The 18371-nt window shown below is 37.8% G+C and overlaps 1 protein-coding gene across 1 annotated transcript in view; it reads right to left on the bottom strand.

The window, feature by feature from the left end:
- Ptn (pleiotrophin) overlaps window positions 1-18371 on the bottom strand; it is an 82722-nt gene that overhangs the window by 17990 nt on the left and 46361 nt on the right. The window contains exons 2-3 of the mRNA XM_032906756.1: window positions 3385-3501; window positions 2207-2380 (exon numbers count right to left, since the gene is read on the bottom strand). Coding sequence (XP_032762647.1) covers window positions 2207-2380; window positions 3385-3499 — 289 coding nt within the window. The 5' untranslated portion in view covers window positions 3500-3501. The remainder of the gene's footprint in view (window positions 1-2206; window positions 2381-3384; window positions 3502-18371) is intronic.

Genomic DNA, 18371 nt, shown 5'->3' with positions numbered 1-18371 from the left:
TAGCTTTTGGCTAGAATATTTACACAAATGCAAACACTGTAGGTTCATACTCAGGGTTTTAAAAAAAAAACAAAAACAAAAACAAAAAAAACATGTTTTATTTTCTCCTAGGGAAAAAATGCTGAAGAAACTGAATGCTAAAGTCAACTAATGTTTAGTTTTATACAAACATCTCTGCCTCTTCACTGACTTTCAGCATCACAATATTTCAGTCCACCATTCTGGTGGGCATATAGTAAGTAATACCTCACTGGAGTGTCAGTCTCTGTTTCCTTGATTGGACAGAGAAATTGAATATCTCTCCAAGCGTCTATTTGTTACCACATATTCTCCTCAAAAGACATGTCTGTTGATATATCTTACTAACTCTTATTGGATGGTTAGGATTGTTTGTTTGTTTGCCTTGATTCCATATTGATTTTTGAGACTTTTGTAGATGCTCAAGCATACAAAAATTTTTAAGTGAATCTTAACAGTGCCTTATATTACTTAGTGCTTAATGTATAAGAACATTATGGCCTTTATGGTAGTTATTACCACTTATACTCCAAGTCATAGAGGAAGTCAGGCTACATGTAGAATAGGCATTCTCCATCTTCTCACACATTTAGGCCACGGTGTGTCCTACATGGCACTGGTGGGGAACTGTGGCCATTATGTTCCATGGTGGCCAAGATAAATACCACAAAGTATGTGATATAAAAAGGAAAGCCATTTGAAATTTTTAGATTGGGATAGGGATCCATCTAAATCAGTGGTTCTCAACCTGTGAAGTCTTGACCTTGTTGAGGGTGGAACAACCCTTTCTGAGCAGTAGCCTAAGACCATGAGAAAACACAGATACTTGCATTATGATTCATAACAGTAGAAAATTTACAGTTATGAAGTAACAACAAAAATAACTTTATGGTTAAAGGTCACCACAACATAAGGAACTGTCTTAAAGGGATAGGAGATGACTTGTGGGATAAGGGGCTTGTCTCATTCACATGACGGGTCAAAGTTTGGTCCCCAGAGCCTACATAAGAAGCTGAGCAAGTATGGTAACTAACTGCCTGTGAACCCAGTGTTCTGGAAGCAGAGACAGGGATGGCTTACTAACTTTACTAGGGCAATCACTGGGTTCCAGATTCAACAAGAGACCAGGCTTCAGAAGCAGAAGGGGAGAGCAACAGAGGAAAGACCCCTCCACATACCAACCTCTGGTGATCACACATGTGTACCTAAACCTATGTGCACTTACAAACATGCATGTGCACATGAAATGAAAACTCCCCAACACACAGCACACACATGTATGTAGATCAATAGTTTTCACTCTTCGTTATACTGCAGCCCTTTCATACAGTTCCTTATGTTGTGGTGACCCTCTCCAACCATAAAATTATTTTTGTGGCTTCTTCAAAACTGTAATTTTTCTACGGTTGTGTTTTCTGATGGTTTTAGGCAACCTCTGCGAAAGGAGTAGAGACCGGCAGGTTGAGAGTCGCTGATGTAGATGAGTGTATACAGGTAAAGATGAAAAATGTTGAATAATAGGTTAAGGATGAAGTGTTGATTATTGAATTAAAATTGGAGGTGTTGAGAGAACTTCTCTCAAGTGGACAGATCAAAACAGCATGAGAGTAACTAGAATTAGTGGGGGAAAGGCTATTAGCATTGGCTGTGGCAAGGCCTGGTGGAGTCAGTGAGAGGCTCTGTAAACATATGGGGAGGATGGGAAGAGTAATCACAAGGGACATGAGGAAGGAGGACGAGCACAAGAAGGGGAAGTAGAGAATGAAGTGGGGAATTAGATGGCCTAGGACAAGACCATTACTGGGTCGGTGAGGACCATTGCAGATTTTGTGCCCACATAAGCAATGATGCTTAACAACAGTTTTGAATCTGAATGATATCTGGCCAGTTTTATTGGCAGGTAAAGTAAGTTGGATTATGATAAAAAAAATTGTGGATGCCAAAGATGTTGCTAATTACCCTACAGTGTATAAGACAAAAAGAAACACACACACACACACACACACACACACACACACACACACACACACACACACAAATCCAGCCCCCGAAATCATTAGTGCTGAATTGGAGAAGCAAGCTGTCTGGTCACCAGAAGTCTAAGAAAATACATTTATTTATTTAACTTGATATAAACATTAGCTGGCCTTGGAAAGATCTTGATAGAAATGTTCCAAATGAGACTGACCTCCAAACTGCTTCTTCCAGTTGCAAGGGATCTTACATCTCTGAGTCTTCATGGTTTGTTTGCACTCGGCACCAGTGCGAGTGCCCTCCCGGGTGCCTAGACCACAATCCCCGCTGGTGGGCACGCACACACTCCACTGCCATTCTCCACAGTCAGATTTTTTCACCTTTTTTTCTGCAAAGAAGGAAACAAAAAGCAATCACCATCCAGAACTGTTCTGAACTCCTAGGCATGATTAAGTCTCGTTCCTCAACACCTCGATTGTGGAATCTATGATTTTCACCTCTACCTGCATTCTCCCATAAGACAGTGGGTATGTGACAGGCGTCTTCTCAATGATCTAATCAATGTATGAATAAGAGAGAGAAAGATAACAAGGGTTTGGGGACAGAACTAAGGCTACTAAATCGTGTATTAGATAGAGATTGTTCAAAGTGACTCACTAATACTTGCTTTTAGAAATAAATTATTTCTGAGTGAAGAAGGCATTCTCTCTCTCTCTCTCTCTCTCTCTCTCTCTCTCTCTCTCTCTCTCTCTCTCTCTTCACCTCTTTCTGGACACCATGACATGAGCTGCTCTGTTCATGCTACCACAGCTGTGATGGACTGACATCTCTGAAACCCTGAGGGAAAGAAAGCCTTCTTCCTCTTAAGTTCACGCCTCAGGTGTTTGAATGCAGAAACAAACAGCTGAGTAACACCCTTGTAGCAGATGGAATCTGAAGACTTGTGTGACTCCGATGGAAACTTTGAGAGTGTGAAATATTATAAAAACAAATATTCCTGTAAAAATAAAAAGGTTCTAAGTAGTTTACGAAAAAGAGGAGCAAGCATCTATTATAAGTAATAGTTGTCAGACTAGCAGTTTCGTCGCAAACAGATGGTCTGGTTTTGTGTGGCAGGTAAAAGGACATAATAGAAATGTGGTCTAGGTCACAGACTAAGACAGGTCCCAAGCTGCACAGCCAACTCATGAGCATGCTGCAGCCAGCGTAGTCACTCATCAGCATAACAGGATAAAGTAAGACTAGCCTTGCTTAGCATTTCTCTAAATAATTAAAGGGAAGTTAGAAATGGTGGGAGGGAGGAGGCAGGGAGCTGGTCTGCATAGGTACCATCTAGTCAGGGCTGCATGGGTACCACCCAGTGAAGCATCTCTCTCTGAATCCACCGCTTACCTGGTTTCTCTTTCTTCCCGGCCTCAGCAGTGTCCACAGCTGCCAGGATGAAAATCAAGGCCAGGAAGGCAGCTGCAAATTTTCGACGTTGCTGCTGGTATTGCTGGGACGACATTTCTGGGGGTGAAGAGAAAGAGAAAAAGGTGATTTCTACTTAAGTCAGGATGAAGGTCCCACTCCTTGATGAAGCACTCTGTGTGAACCTTCTGGAACACTAGCTTTAAAAAAAAAAAAAAAGACGTATCAATCAGTGCAAGCATAATTTTGCTATTGCTTGCTACCGGCTGCTAATGGCAATAATTCACGTAGTCTCTCACAATATCGAAGCGGTCTTCATATCAGACGCCACAGATATTTGTTAGCTATGACAACGGAATTATCAAAGCAAGAGAATTTTGAGGCATAATCTTGAGCAGAGTCCTCCAATCAATCTTGCTGCTTGCATCACTTGGTAATAACAGATACAACCATTTTCAGGTGGTCTGGCAGTTCCTAGAAACATTTATGGCAGTACAGCTGGGGGGTTTGTCAGAATGGCCATGGCAAATGATGGCCTATGTTAGCATGGGCTGACTGGCTTTTCTTTTTAATCTTTAAGTACCTTTGGCAATGAGTAGTATCTCTGATCCATATCTCTCCATGATCACATCTAACATAGTACCACCATCCCATTATTCATTAAAGTGAAACACAGAAATAGAGCTGGCATGATATGATACTATCAATTTATAAACTGACCTTATTCAAGACCTATTAAATCCTCAAATCTAGGGAACAGTGATTACACTTGCTCAATATATGAAATACTTCTCATCTCACATAAGTCAAAATCCCTAGGCAACACTAGGGAGATCTCTGTTAAACTTAAAAACTTAACCCTCTGTCAAGATGATCTCCTTGCCTAAACATCCCCAAGGAAACAGTTGACTGTAGAAACTTGCTTGATAGTCATTTACCTCCATCTGCTGTGTTAATGGTATTTTATAGGTCACATGAAAGTGCAGAAATGATCTTTGGTTATTGTTAATATGTGACATATTTTTCCAAGACTAGCAATAGATTAATTTTATTTTGTAATCTCTTTAGTGAACAATAAGACACTGTGTGTGTGTGTGTGTGTGTGTGTGTGTGTGTGTGTATGTGTGTGATCATGGTTGCTAAGTTCATATTCATTTCCATGGTGTTAGAATTATCACTTATAGAATCATACTCTTTTGCTATGAATGACTGGATTCAATAGTATGAGTAAGCATATTTCACCTGAAACTAAAATTAACTAACAGGAACCCTGCTTAGTTACTCAGCACCATTTCTATCTCCATTGACCATCTGGTATAGCCAGTTTTGCTCTTCCTAATGCTGGACTCTTACGACAGTCTCACTGAAGTGCTCCTAGCAAATCTGAACTAAGTCCTCACCTCATGACTAGACATAAGAAGCCAGCCTGGACTCACTGATTTGCAAGCGTGTCAGAGTGCTCAGAAATGAGTCCTCTGTGCTCTTTATGATGCACTTTTTCCTATGATATTCAAAAACCATTAACATGATTAGGTGTAACACCAACCAGAAACTATGTTTTCCCCAAAAGCACCTTTTAGTGCCTAACCACTGCAGTGAAACTTCTGAGAATTCTTAAAAGGCAAATTAACTGTGTCATTTATGGCTTTTCAACTTTATTTCAAATTAGATTTCACTTTTGTGATAAAAACTACCTTAAATATAAGGTTATGATGTAGATTATTATGAGAATCTGAAAATTCCCACTGAGAAAGCACAACTCTGGAGAAAACTTTCTGACAAGCAATGGGTGATGATCTTCCTTAGTCTTAATAAGTGTAGCCAGTGAAGAAGTCAGAAGTCATTCTGACTAAGTCAATATCTTACTACCTAAGCTTTTATGGGAGTGTTAAAAGAGTAAAGGCTTAAAAAAAAGAGTAAAAGAAATGAAATGATTAAAATTACCCAAGTCCACCCAACAGTACTTAATGGTAATACCATTTGAGTGCTCCAAACAATACTCAATTAACTTTTGGCACCTTCCTGGTCCATAGATATGTGAGTAATTATGCAGATAGCAGCTTGCATGTGGTATATGCAGAGCTGACTATTTATCATCCACATCAAATAAAACCAAAAGCTTTCCCTGCACAGAGCTTAACTCTGCTTGTTCTCCAACATGCTGGGTGCCAGATGACTGCAGAAGGAAAAACAAGTCCCCCTCAGACACACAAAGCAATTAGGGAAGTGGGTAATTACTTTTCACACTGAGAAAAAGAAACAATGAAAGAATAAAACTTACTAAATTGGCCAAGTTCTTTTGAGAAATTTCTTTCTTTCTTACCACCTTCTGCTATCTTTATTATATTTGACCTGACGAACATAATTCACTGTGGTTAACAAATTGAAGGATACCGTAAATGGATGCTGGGACACAGTAATCGACTGTTGAGTTATCTCAGTGAAGCCTGAAACTCAATGACAAATAAAGGAACTAATTGAAGAAAAGCATTCGTTTTTACCTCTTATTCTGAAGCAAGGCTGATTAGAATGTGTAGGAGATCCTCTGTACTAAAGCATGATAGTGTAATATAGGATTTTGAGGACGGCAATATCTGATGTAAATATAGACGAGGATGCCAAATACTGTCCCTGGTGAATTGTTTATAAAAGGCAGCATAGCATCTGGAGGCAGAACTCTTTATTCAAAATTTAATTTCACCAGTATTTTTTTTCAGATTGTTTTTGAACAAATCAGAATATCACAACCAATTGAACTGGTTTTGATATCAAAATATTGAGAGTAAGTGGTAGGACTGCTAATAAAACAACTGCGAGAGGCACTTCCCATAAAATCCACAGGACAGACAGAGATAATCCAGATTATTAGGAAGCACGTTACCAACATAGCTTACCTCTACAGCTCTGTGGTTTGCATGTGAAGTGTTCTTTATGAATTAGATACTTGGTCCCCAACTCTAGCAAGTAGGGCACTGAGGAAGTGAGTGGACCTTTAGAATAATTCTGCCTTTATCAGTAATTTAATCCATGGATAAATTAAAAGATTGAATAGAGTATTAAGAGACAGTAGAGCTGTAGAAGGTGGAGCCCTGTTGAGGCAGCAGGTCAACAGGTCTTTGAAGGGCATATCTTACCCAGTCCCTTTGTACAACTTCTCTCTGTTTGCCCACCTCTAGGAGATGAACAAACGTGCTTCTGTATTACCTTGGTCCCCAAACAATGCAGCACCCAACATAGATTAAAACATCTGAAACTGCGAGCCAATACAAATACTTCTTTCTTTAAACTATTTAAACTGTCTTTCACAGTGTTGAAAAGTTTAACACAAAAGGCTCTTTTTAATTGAAAAAAAATATTATAAGCATCGAACTTGGTGTTTTTGATATTATATTAAGGCGAAACCAAACAAAATATCACAAGACAGAAATAATTTAATTAAAATCAGCTAGTAGCTCCTTCAGCATTCAGGGGACCCTAATTCATCCTGCTTTACTTTTTGGAAGCATAATAAAATTCAGGGAACTTAACTCGCAGTGTATCCTTTGAGTTCAGAGCCCAGTGTTGGAAATTAGCAACTGTGTCAATGCAGTTGAATTTACATGAAGTGAGGAGAATGCCCGTTTACAATTATACCCCATGCCTTTCTACATGGAAAAGTATTCCCCTTCCATCTTTTTATTTGAAGCATCTAAGACAGAAGGAGCCCCCAGTGCTTAGAAGTTGTTCCTAAAACTTTGATCTTGAAAAAAGTCACAGAAATATAGCTTAAAACAGAGGAGTGAATTTTTACACTAAAAGTAATATCTTAGACATTGACACTGTGCTAGAAACAATCACTTGTCTCTCCAGACTTGTAAGGAAAAGTGACCATCAAATAGGTAAAAATGCATCTGTATCCATTCATGCCATAGATTATAATAGATACTTTGTGGGTTTATTTAGCTTAACCTCTAAGAAATAGAAAATCTTATAAATTATAAAATAAAATATAAGACATTGAAAATCATGCAAAACCACAGAGTATTTGAATGAATCTTTATAAAAATAGAACACTTTTCCCAGAACATCAATTACTTTGCATGTTCTTTGTCCTAAATACAGCTCTTCTTTCAGGAAGTAACTAACAGAGAAATTCTTTCCATTTGTTGTTTGAGAGCTTATTTAAATGTATTTTAAACTTACCTAATTTAAAATATCTGAATGCCTTTTGAGTTGTTTTTAACATATATGACTGCCAGCCATTGACTTCTGGTCCTTGCTTCTTACATTCTTAGAAAATACAAACCATCTAGTCAATATATCCTAGATTCTGAATTTTAGTAATTATAGATTTAGGTCCAATTCAATATTTTTCCATCCAGGTGAAAATTAAAAACTTGAAATAGAAACCTTCCTAGAATGAATTCTAGGATTCAACAATCCTCGCTAATGATAACCCTAATCCTAACCCATGCCTCCTTTATGACTTTGTTCTCCTGGCGCTAATTAAATCTCTGAATCACTCAATTTCCCTAAGTTTAATATCCACTAATTAGTTCACTAGCAGTTAACTAGTCAAACATAAAAAAAAAATTAGCAGTTCAAAATTAAAACAAACCAAACATATTGTAGATTTAAATGTTTACATTTCTAAAGAAGAAAAATTAGGGCATCCATGTACTTATTTAGATAAAATACCAGAGAAATTTCTGTCATGTGTTCTGATTTGGTAATATACTGAGAACTTCATTTAGACTAAAACCATATAGCCTTTCAGCTCTGGCTTTTATTAGTCTTTACAAAGTATGTACATTTCTTGAAAATTGCTGTCTGTCAAACTTAGTTCTAAGTACATAGAAGCATGCAAAAATAAGGAGGGAAAATAAGTCAACTCTAACAATAACTGAAAATAAAGGAGTACATTTGATAAATAATATTTGATATTTATTTTATAATATGACTGATAACTAGGTATGTTTGTTAATTATCTGGTGGATCAAATGAGTTAAATAGCTTGAATTGTTTGTGCTACTCCTTTATTACTTTTACCCTTTATTAGGTGATCCCCAAAGTAAAGATTTAGTTTTAAGTTTTTAGAATCTTCTAATTTCTTCATGAGCATTTTAATGTCTATCTACTCTGACTGGGTAAAGGAATCCTTAAGAATTTAGAGCAATGTTCTCAACTTCCTTAATGCTATGATCCTTTAATACAGTTCCTCATGTTGTAGAAACCCACCAACCATAAAGTTATTCCATTGCTACTTCATAAATTATAATTTTGTTACTGTTATTAATCATAATGTAAATATCTAATATATAGGATAGCTGATCTATGATTTCCCAAAAGGGTCACAACCTAAGGATTGAGTACCACTGTTCTAAAGGAAGATAAAACAGTTCATTCTGCAGAGAACATTCTTTAGCTCAGACAGTAAACAATTCAAAAGTTTCAGGAAGTCCCTGAAACCTAGCAAACACACTAGGCTCCACCCTCACCAAGTCACTATAAGCAGTAAGGACTTCTGAGACATACTCTGAGAGCGTCCAAGCCACTTGAAAAAGACAGAGACCAGCAAAGCTGTCCAGAAGACAAGGTAAATCAGCCAAAGCTTCTTAGAAGAAGCACAGATCAACCTAAATACCTAGAAAGGACCCTCTTAAGCCCATTAAGCTATGTAGAAGATGTACAGTGCAATCCAGTTTTCATAGAGAACTTTTCAGTTATACAGATATCTTTGAGTATGTTTTTTGTTCCTAACGGTGATGGCGCCTCGATATTCTTGTGAGTAACCCTAGTCAGACTCATTGGTTCACCAAATTGAGTTTTTCTTGTTTTCTTGATTTGTTGTTGGTTCTCTATCTGGGGTTAAGTAGACATTTGCTCACGTCTCCCTAAAGACAAAGTCACACAACATGTAGCACAACATATCCATTGTATCTTTCTTCTCTATATTCTTCTGTGTTACACTGCATCCCTCTCATCAGTTTGTCTTTAACCAATGTTGCCAGTGGTCTGCTCCTATAATGACCAGTGAATGTTACCCTGTCTCCTGATCCACCATCTTCCCTCTCTGGTTTCCTTTTACAATGTACTCCTCTGAAACCAAGCTTCCCAGACCTAATCAAAAGCTTGCATGAGTGTCCCTGCCATATGATCATCTCTCCTCTTACCATCAACGTATCTTTATCCAGAAAGAAGTATTGTACTTCTTTAACTCTACAATATTTTAATCTACCTATGTCTGTTTGTGCTATTCCGTGTAATAAATTCTTCCCCAAATCTGAGGAATTGATCAACTAGCATGGTTGAGTCCAACAATTTTATCCTCTCTGAAGCCTCTACCTAAGTTATCTTATGTTCTTTTGCTTTGGAACACACTGGTCAATGCCCAGTCTAGATACTCTGATCACATACAACCCCTGAATGCCATAGTCACATGTGACAAATTCTGTGAAACGAAACAGGCAGAACAGGCATGAGGTCCCATGACTGTTCAATCTAGGAAGAAATACATTTAGACAAACAGAATACAGCTTATAGGCAAAGTAAAAGGTGAAAAACGAGCCTGCTAGCTACTGTGGCAACTAGTTGTGCATCTAAAGCGCGCGTGCGCGCGCGCACACACACACACACACACCTGTTTGCTCACCTGGGTTTGTTTTTCTGTAGTACAGAAATGAACTTGTTAAAGCTTTGTTCTTGTTTGCTAATTATAAATCTATGCCCAGAGGGAACACTTTGTAGAATCATGACACATTGAAGTCACACTGAAGTCTGGAAGTAGGATGCAGACTCACAAGAACACATCCCAGGGGGGTGTGCAAAGCACAGCATTTTTCTGCAAGAGGAGCTAAAAATATATCTTATTTCATTGTAAAGTCTATGAAATCTATTTCCCCCATAGTTCTTGGGAAGTATAGACGTTGTTAAGACTGGTTTATTCTAAGTCAAAGGTCTGTTAGACAAATATAATACCCTTCTTTTATCTTTATGCTTTACAAATTTACTGAACGGTCATTCTGTTGCTTCCTATATTACAATTGAGAATTTGTTCCTAAAGGAGATTTTTATTGTTTTGACTGTAGTTTTCCTTATTCTTTGGTTACTTTTCTAATATTTTTTTATTAACTTCACACTGGTCTATTGTAAAAAGATCAAACCATTTCCCTGGAGTGGTACTGTCTTATAAATTGGCTTATGATATTGCTAAGTCATCACTTACTCCAGCCTTCTTAAACTCACTTATTTAAAACTAAGTCTTGCAAGGAAGTGTCCTAAGGATGGGTATAGAACACACAGCATAGAGATGAGTTTAGCAGCAAATCCCCCCCTGTAACTATGTGCATATTGATTGGACTGTTAAAATGACACAGTAATTTAATTTGATCAGACCCATATCCTAAAAACACAAAGCTCTCAGACCAAACTATTTCAATGCCAGAGATGCACCTGCCGGAGAGTGTGATATTTTATGACACTTTCATTAGTCCACCAGTTTTTATAGCCTCTACATGAAATAGGTGTGTGCTACATAAGAATATGAACAGCTGGGGTTGGGGATTTAGCTCAGTGGTAGGGCGCTTGCCTAGCAAGCACAAGGCCCTGGGTTCAGTCCCCAGCTCTGGAAAAAAAAAAAGAATATGAACAGCTGATTTGAAAGAGATTCCTCCAAAATAGTCCTGCAAGGTGTGGAGAAAAGAGAAATGGGTGATTCTGATGTTCCCTTGTGGTAAATGAATGAACAGTTCTCTGTGAGTACATAGGCTCAAGTAGTCATGTTTCTCCATAGGAAGAAAGGTGGTAGAGAGTTGGAACATGTTTTACTTATCAATTTACATGCTTACACATTAATTTAAAAAAAGATAAAAGTTGCAACTTTCTACGTGAAGAAGAAAGGACATGAAGGGAACCTGAGGCAGAAGCACCACATAAGCAATATGTCAGTACAGCATTTGCAAAATATTCACCCATGAAATATGGTTACCATGTCTAGTAGATAGCAGCACACAATAGAGATTAAACTACCTTAGGGAGACTGACAGTGACTAAACTGATACAGTTGGTGAGATATCAATGTGCTTTTTAAAATCATGTGCCAATGATTTTAAAAAATATAGTTTAATGTTCTTGGCAATGTCTCCTTGTAGGAAATTTGCATGACCTTTATTAATTTGGGGCACTGAAAGCAAAGGAAAATATTGACAAGCTGAATCATTATCTGGGCACAAGAACCGCTTTTATTAACAAGTCCTGAATATGTTCTCTAGATTGATGGAAAACTTGACTTTGTATTCATGTAGCCCAACTGAGTAAGAGAGCATCTCCCAAATTATGTAACCTCAACTACAAATGGAAAAGATTACTGCTAGGAGTGCTACCATGCTTTCATGTTATTCTAAAAACATTTCACTGCAGCTTTACAAACTACTGTGTTCAGACGACATTTCTAATTGCTGGTGACTTTGCTCATTCGGGCGAAGTGACTCAATTAAAAACATAATTAACAAAACAGCATGCAGATTTTCAAGTTCACTGGCATGCTGCTAAGCAAAGGAATAGCACTACACACTATCTTGCTTTGGGGGAAAGATTAAGGATACATATTGTGGATCTTATCTCAGTGATGTGTGTGAGGTAGGGAGTTCTCAGGGAAGCAGCAAGCTCCAACACACAGGGAAAGCTCCCATGCAACTGCTGCAAGATCAATAACCACTAAAAATGATCAATGTGGGAAGAATTTTACAAAGGAGCTTAAATGTGTTGGTTGGCTGATACAAAGTATTCAATTAATTTAGAAAGGTAAATAAGTATGACCTCAAGACCCTGGGTGGCTTTACTTATTCTTTCTCATTCATAGTTCTAGGATAGCTGTAAAATGAGCTGGGAATACAACATTTGATACAAGGAAGAACTGACCAAGAAGAGGCAAGCTCTGATCCCATCCTTCCTAGAACAGAAGGCCCTGCAGTACATTAGCCTTGGCAGTTCAGTTGTCTGAGACCGAAGATAGAGTGGCCTCTAGGGGGCTCCCAGATGCAGTAGAGTATGAAATGCACATAGACAAGGCTAAGTGTCACAAGTTTTGTGGTACTGGCTTGCCATTCTAAGTTTCTGCTATCCTTCGGTGCCCATGTATGAGTAAGATAGTTATGTTTTATAATGCATATAGATGTTTGATCTGGAGCAGGCTGGTTGATACTGTAGTATCTAGGTGATGTGTTTAGTCTTCTAGAATGTAGATAGATGTGTGATAAGCTTGATGCATAGTCATTATCTGAGCTAGCAAAGAAAATTTTCCTTAGAATGTACAAACATCTACAAGATAAACAGTAAACCATGTCCTCTAATAACATTGTATTTCCCTATTAAAAACACAAAGAGGTCACACTAAGACTTGGACAGAAATGTTCCTCATAATTTGTTTCATTTGACCAAAAGCTTTGAGCAAAACTTCCTTTAAATATTTATTTATGTGTGTCTGCATGCACGTGAGTATCAAGATAAGTATGTAGAGGTCCTCTGAAAAAAAGGGTTCTCTCCTGCCATTTTATGAGATCCAGGAACTGAACTGAAGTTTCAGGGTTTGCATGCAAGCATTTCTACCCACTGAACAACCTTGATGGACCTACAAGCATTCTTAAAATCTCTTTATAGACACATATATCTAATGCCTAGACCTCTTTGAATCATTGGAAGAAAGAGTGAGACAGTCTCATCTCATTCGTTTGTGATAAAAGTCTTATGCTTTTCTTTAGTGCTTCCTAGAAGACTGGCTTGAAGTTTTCTTTTAGTTTTAATAACATGAGCTCCCTTAGTTGACACTTGGTCCTCTTGACTCTTATATCGCTTCAGTTCTCAAAGACCTCCTTGATGTCACATTGATTATGCTTTAGGTTCCACTACTACCAAAACCCTGCTGTGTCAAGAACTGCACTCAGCAGCCAAGAAGCACCTGTCTGAACGGATGTTAAAATAATAGTGGTTCGTTAAACCGATATTTGCTCTTCAAACTGTATATCTTAACTAAATTTTCATACATAAGACCAATGAGGTATTAAAAATTACAATTAATTTTATAGGCCCAAGTATGTGTTTGTGTACACAAAGATGTGACAGAGAGAGAGAGAGTTGAATTTATATTGGTACATCTGTGAACACTCTAGCATTGGTACCAAAGTAGATGCTTCCTGTCAAGACCACCTTAAATCACTTCTATGTCACTATAAATTGCTATAAACCCCTTCCTAGTGAGGCCCCACAGTACTAAGAAGGTTCCAGATGGGTACTGAGGCACCACAAGGTAAGGATAAGATGTGTACTTCCTTGGTTCAGCTGGCAAATACGGGCTTATGAATGCCTGCTTCCATACCAGGAACAAAACCTTAGAATAAATGAACAGTTGCCCAGGGAGCCATTTGGACCGAAACTAGCCTCCGCTTCAGGAACGGAAGAGCTGGACCTTGCCATTCTTGATTTGCACGCCTTTCAGTGACTGTTTCCAGTTGATTCAGTTCATACAACTCTAGCTTTCATTTAAGGCTGAGCTCATTGACTACAAAAATAAAGAACTAGGAGAAGAAGAACAGGATTCAAGGAAAGGCTTCATTGATTATGCAGTGTTGCTTTGGGAAAGAGGAAAATCTTGTTAGAAACCTGGCAAACTTACTTCATTAGGGACCTACTGACATCTGTAGTCAGAGAGTACAATGGGTCAGTTTAAAAATGGGTCGTCTCAGTAGTTAGGTAGGGGTGATGGATCCCCACCCATCATCGCTACCACATTCCCTGCATTCCTTCACCCTTTCAGTGATGGCAGAGAAAAGTAGCCCCTAAAAGAAGGTATGCTGAATAGAAATGAGACTCATTATAAACCAGAGACAGGACAATTAAAGGATGGTGAGTCTAATTACTCACACTATTCTTTAGAAACCCAATTGTTGCTTTCTGAGTACATGGTCACACGGTCCTCATTTCTACCATCCTCCTCTCTCCCATGCGTAGCTATACTCAGTCTCCTTTCACCAAAGAATCTTCTGTGTGCAGAGCTGGTAAACCAAAGTGAGCATTAACGTCCGACCTCACGTGGTATGGGAGAGTCAGCTGCTTCTTGGTTCTGTCTCTGAAACTGAAGATGGGCAGTTTCCACATTAAAGAAAGGGGTTAAGTCTTTAGCCTTCTTACTTTGGGAACATCAAATGTTCCCATTCACTGACCTCCCTTCCCCCTTAGAAATAATCAGGCTTAGGTCTAAAATGACCATTGTAAATTAGTGAAGAATAACAAGGAGATCAAAGGGTTCATTCAAACCAAATGAAGCTTAGTTTGTGAGAAAACTTCGAAATAACAATGACATCATTACTTCTGAGTACTTTGGTTTGAAGAAATTACTTGATCAGTGTTCTTAACATATACACCTGAGGGTGACAGTTAATTCTTTATTTTATAATTATAATATAAAACAATTGAGCATAGATGACTACATTCTAGAAAACCTTAAATTTGACAAGATTAATAGAGATTAATCTGTCTTATAAAATGCTATTAATAATGGGAATGACAACATTAAAAGAATTCTGGTTCAATGTACAGGTAACTGAAACTGGAATAAATCTGAAATCACATTGGCAACAGATTCAAGAATAAAAATATTCTGAATTGTATTGACAATTCATTGTAACTGTATTACAATTGACCTGAAATAAATCAATCAGAAGCTAACAAGATAACTACGAAATCCTGCAACCAACTTATTTATAGCGACTCATAAGGATCGGGGATGGGTTTTTTGAGACCACACTTAATGTATGCAAATGGAAACATGAATGGAAAACAAAAACAGACTGACAATTCAGCCCCTGACATTACTGAGGTGCAGGAAGTTCTTTATGTCAAAGTGAAATCTAAGCTTTTCATTTACTGTTTTTCATAAGGGAATAATGCTGACTTCTTGGCAAGTCATAGAAAGACAGATAGAGAATTAACTCTGATTATAATGTGTCTGCTGTGTCTAGGAGAGCAGGGAAGCACCTGCTAATGGATGAGAGATGATGAGAGATGATCACCCTGCAGGCAGGGACTAATTCCAACTCAGCTCTAAACTGTAACAGTTGCCAACCTGGATCTTAGCATCTTCTTATGACCATGAAATGCTGTTTTAAATAGTAGCCAATAAGCCTTGCGACTGCATGTAGGTAAGAAGCAACCGTACAATCTTTCTACTCTTATTGCCAGGAAAGCACCTAATCAGCTGACAATCACTGGGGACACTGACATTTGAAAGACTGACTAGCCAAACCCAGTGCAACAGCAGCACATTGCTGAGGCCCTAGGGCTCTTCCTCGTTATCTCTTGAACTACATGTGTAAACTCTGTAGTTTGGCTATACAGTTTTCAATACATTTAAATACAGCTAGTGCAGTACATTCAAAGAAAAATAGATGTTATATCCAAGGATGTTGGTATCCACATAAAATTAAAGGGAAATTATTCTTGAAAGTGATAGACACATAACTCCTCATAACCCAGTTGTCCTGAAGGCAGCGTTTACAACCCTCACAGTACCAGCAGCCCTTATGTCAGCTAACATCCTCAAGAGATACAATTAGCCATTGTATAACTGGCAGGACAAGAAAGAATACACGCTCTACATTTATAAAAAACCAAACCTATGATAAACTTGTTGAAAACCTTAGTACTCAAAGACAAAACCCTCTGCTTGCTACACTAACCCCAACATCTATGGTTGCTGAAGCCTCAGCTCCTGTAGGCCTGTGGTATTTGACAGCAGCCTACATGGAGATCTTTAGGAGAGATTCATAGTCTCATGTCAGCGATCACAACAACTTAGAGTGGTAACATGAAATCATGCTCAATTTGTAAGTAAATAAATGAAATTCCCACAGAGGAATCAAAAAGGAGCCTTCTAACATTCAAAAGTAAAAGTCTTTTTTCCCACAAAGCCATTTATAATCAGCAAATCCCTAGTATAAATATTTACTAAATTAGTGCACTGGGTAATGAATATATAGATTTGTTGTGACTCTCTTGAGAAAATAGACACACAAGTATTTGAAGGAATAGTCTGTTAATGTTTTAAAAATTGAAAGAACTGATATATTTTAAACTCCATAGATATGATTTTGTTTCTTTTTAAAATTGATTTTCACAGAAACAAATGATCAATAGCTATGTCTATTTATTAAATGGTCTTATTTCACCATGCTCAGTTCTAAACACTGAGATAAACATGGCAGGCACTACTAATAGTTAGTCAACTAACTATAAAATTGAAGATGTCATAAATTGAAAAAACTCAACCATACACCTAATAGTGAAGATGGGGAGTTAATGTACTAGGGTTCTAATTAATAATTGTTATTTATGATGTATTGATACTCATGCTTCATGATAAGAAAATATCAGCTATCTCACTTTATATATTATGATCCTAATCTGGAGATGTATTCACAAAGTAATATATTGAATAAGTTAATTTTGGCTCCTGAATGGTGGGCAAAATTTGTCGCTTTGCTCATAAAATTTTTCTACCTACCCTCTTGGAATTCCACATTCAGAATTCCTCTACTTACCACACTTCTTTGAACTGACTCTTCCCAGAGGACTTTTTAAAGTGATTAGACATAGGCCGTAGTCAATATAGCCCATAGCCCAAGTTAATTACTAATATAAACCTTACCAATGAGTTTCTAGATAACATAGAGAAAACCCTTTTTCTTCTTTAGGGTCACTTGAGAATTAATCTAAGAACAAGCAGACTGTATATGGCTTTTCCCCAAAGAGTATAGAAAGAGAAGTAGTCTTAAATTGATCCTTAAGCTTTTAACCCATCAATTAGACATTGTTTACTGATGTAGAACTTTTTAAACTGATGTTATTAAAGTTTCCAACAATAATTGAAGGTATATCATGGAGAACTTCCTACTGCCAATAAGGAATAGGTTAAAACATCTTCGAAATGGAATTGCACAGAGCTATTAAAATGCAATCTATAGCTGTCCACATTATATTTACAATTCACGTTTATTAAGATGGTAATGTTTGAATTCCATGAGTGCAGAACAATACATCTTAGAATGTTGTACACTTGTACACACATTCACACACATGTATGTAGAGTCATCCACAGAATGTGGGGCATTTTATTTTCTTTTGAATACTTTTACAAACTTTCTGCATTTTAATGAATACTTATAATATTTTATTATTTTACAATAATTTTTAAATTAATGCGTATGGATGTTTTTTGTCTGTGTTCTGTGTCCGGTGTCTACAGAGACCTAAAAAGGGTATAGGATCTCTCAGAAACAGTTGTGAGCTGCCATGTGGGTGCTGAGAATCGAACCCAGGTGACTTGGAAGAGCTGCATGTACATTTAATCAATCTCCCCAACCCAAATTATACTCTTCATTATTATAAAACGTGGATTGTCAAGTAAATGACACCGAACTTGGTTCTATTTTGTAGAATGGCAGGGCTGAAACTGTCCCGAGGTCCTGTATCAGACAAAAGACAAAAGGGCTACTATTAAATATCTAAGAGTCTCTGTGATGGTGGAGATGAGATTCGCTGTAAGCATCTTATTATCGATAAGAATCTCTCTGTGTTCTCAGTAGCACAGCCGGGAACCTGGGTATTTTATGCTCAGCACCCTCAGTTCCTCAGCAAAGCTCCAGCTCTCTCAGTGTTCCTGACCACCTGCTTTGCCTTCAGTAGCAAGCGTTAATTAGTGTACCTAACAGCCATCCCAGACTTAATCAGGGATGCTGTGACTGAAGACCAAGGAAACCCTTGCCTTCTCTACGTTAAGTGTAGATGCCATCTTCCCCCAAACTCTTCCTGAAAAAAGCTAAGGCCAATTGCCCACCATTTTCTCTTGAGGGCTATAAAGCTGCTAGAGTGTCCAGTCAGTCACTGGCACCTTTACATTTCTAGCCAACGGCAATGAGGTAAAAATGCTTCTGATTCCT

This window comes from Rattus rattus, chromosome 6 (genome assembly GCF_011064425.1).
Source record: "Rattus rattus isolate New Zealand chromosome 6, Rrattus_CSIRO_v1, whole genome shotgun sequence".
NCBI lineage: Eukaryota > Metazoa > Chordata > Mammalia > Rodentia > Muridae > Rattus > Rattus rattus.
Note: the sequence above shows the minus strand (reverse complement) of the source record. Positions and strands in the feature narration are given on the sequence as shown.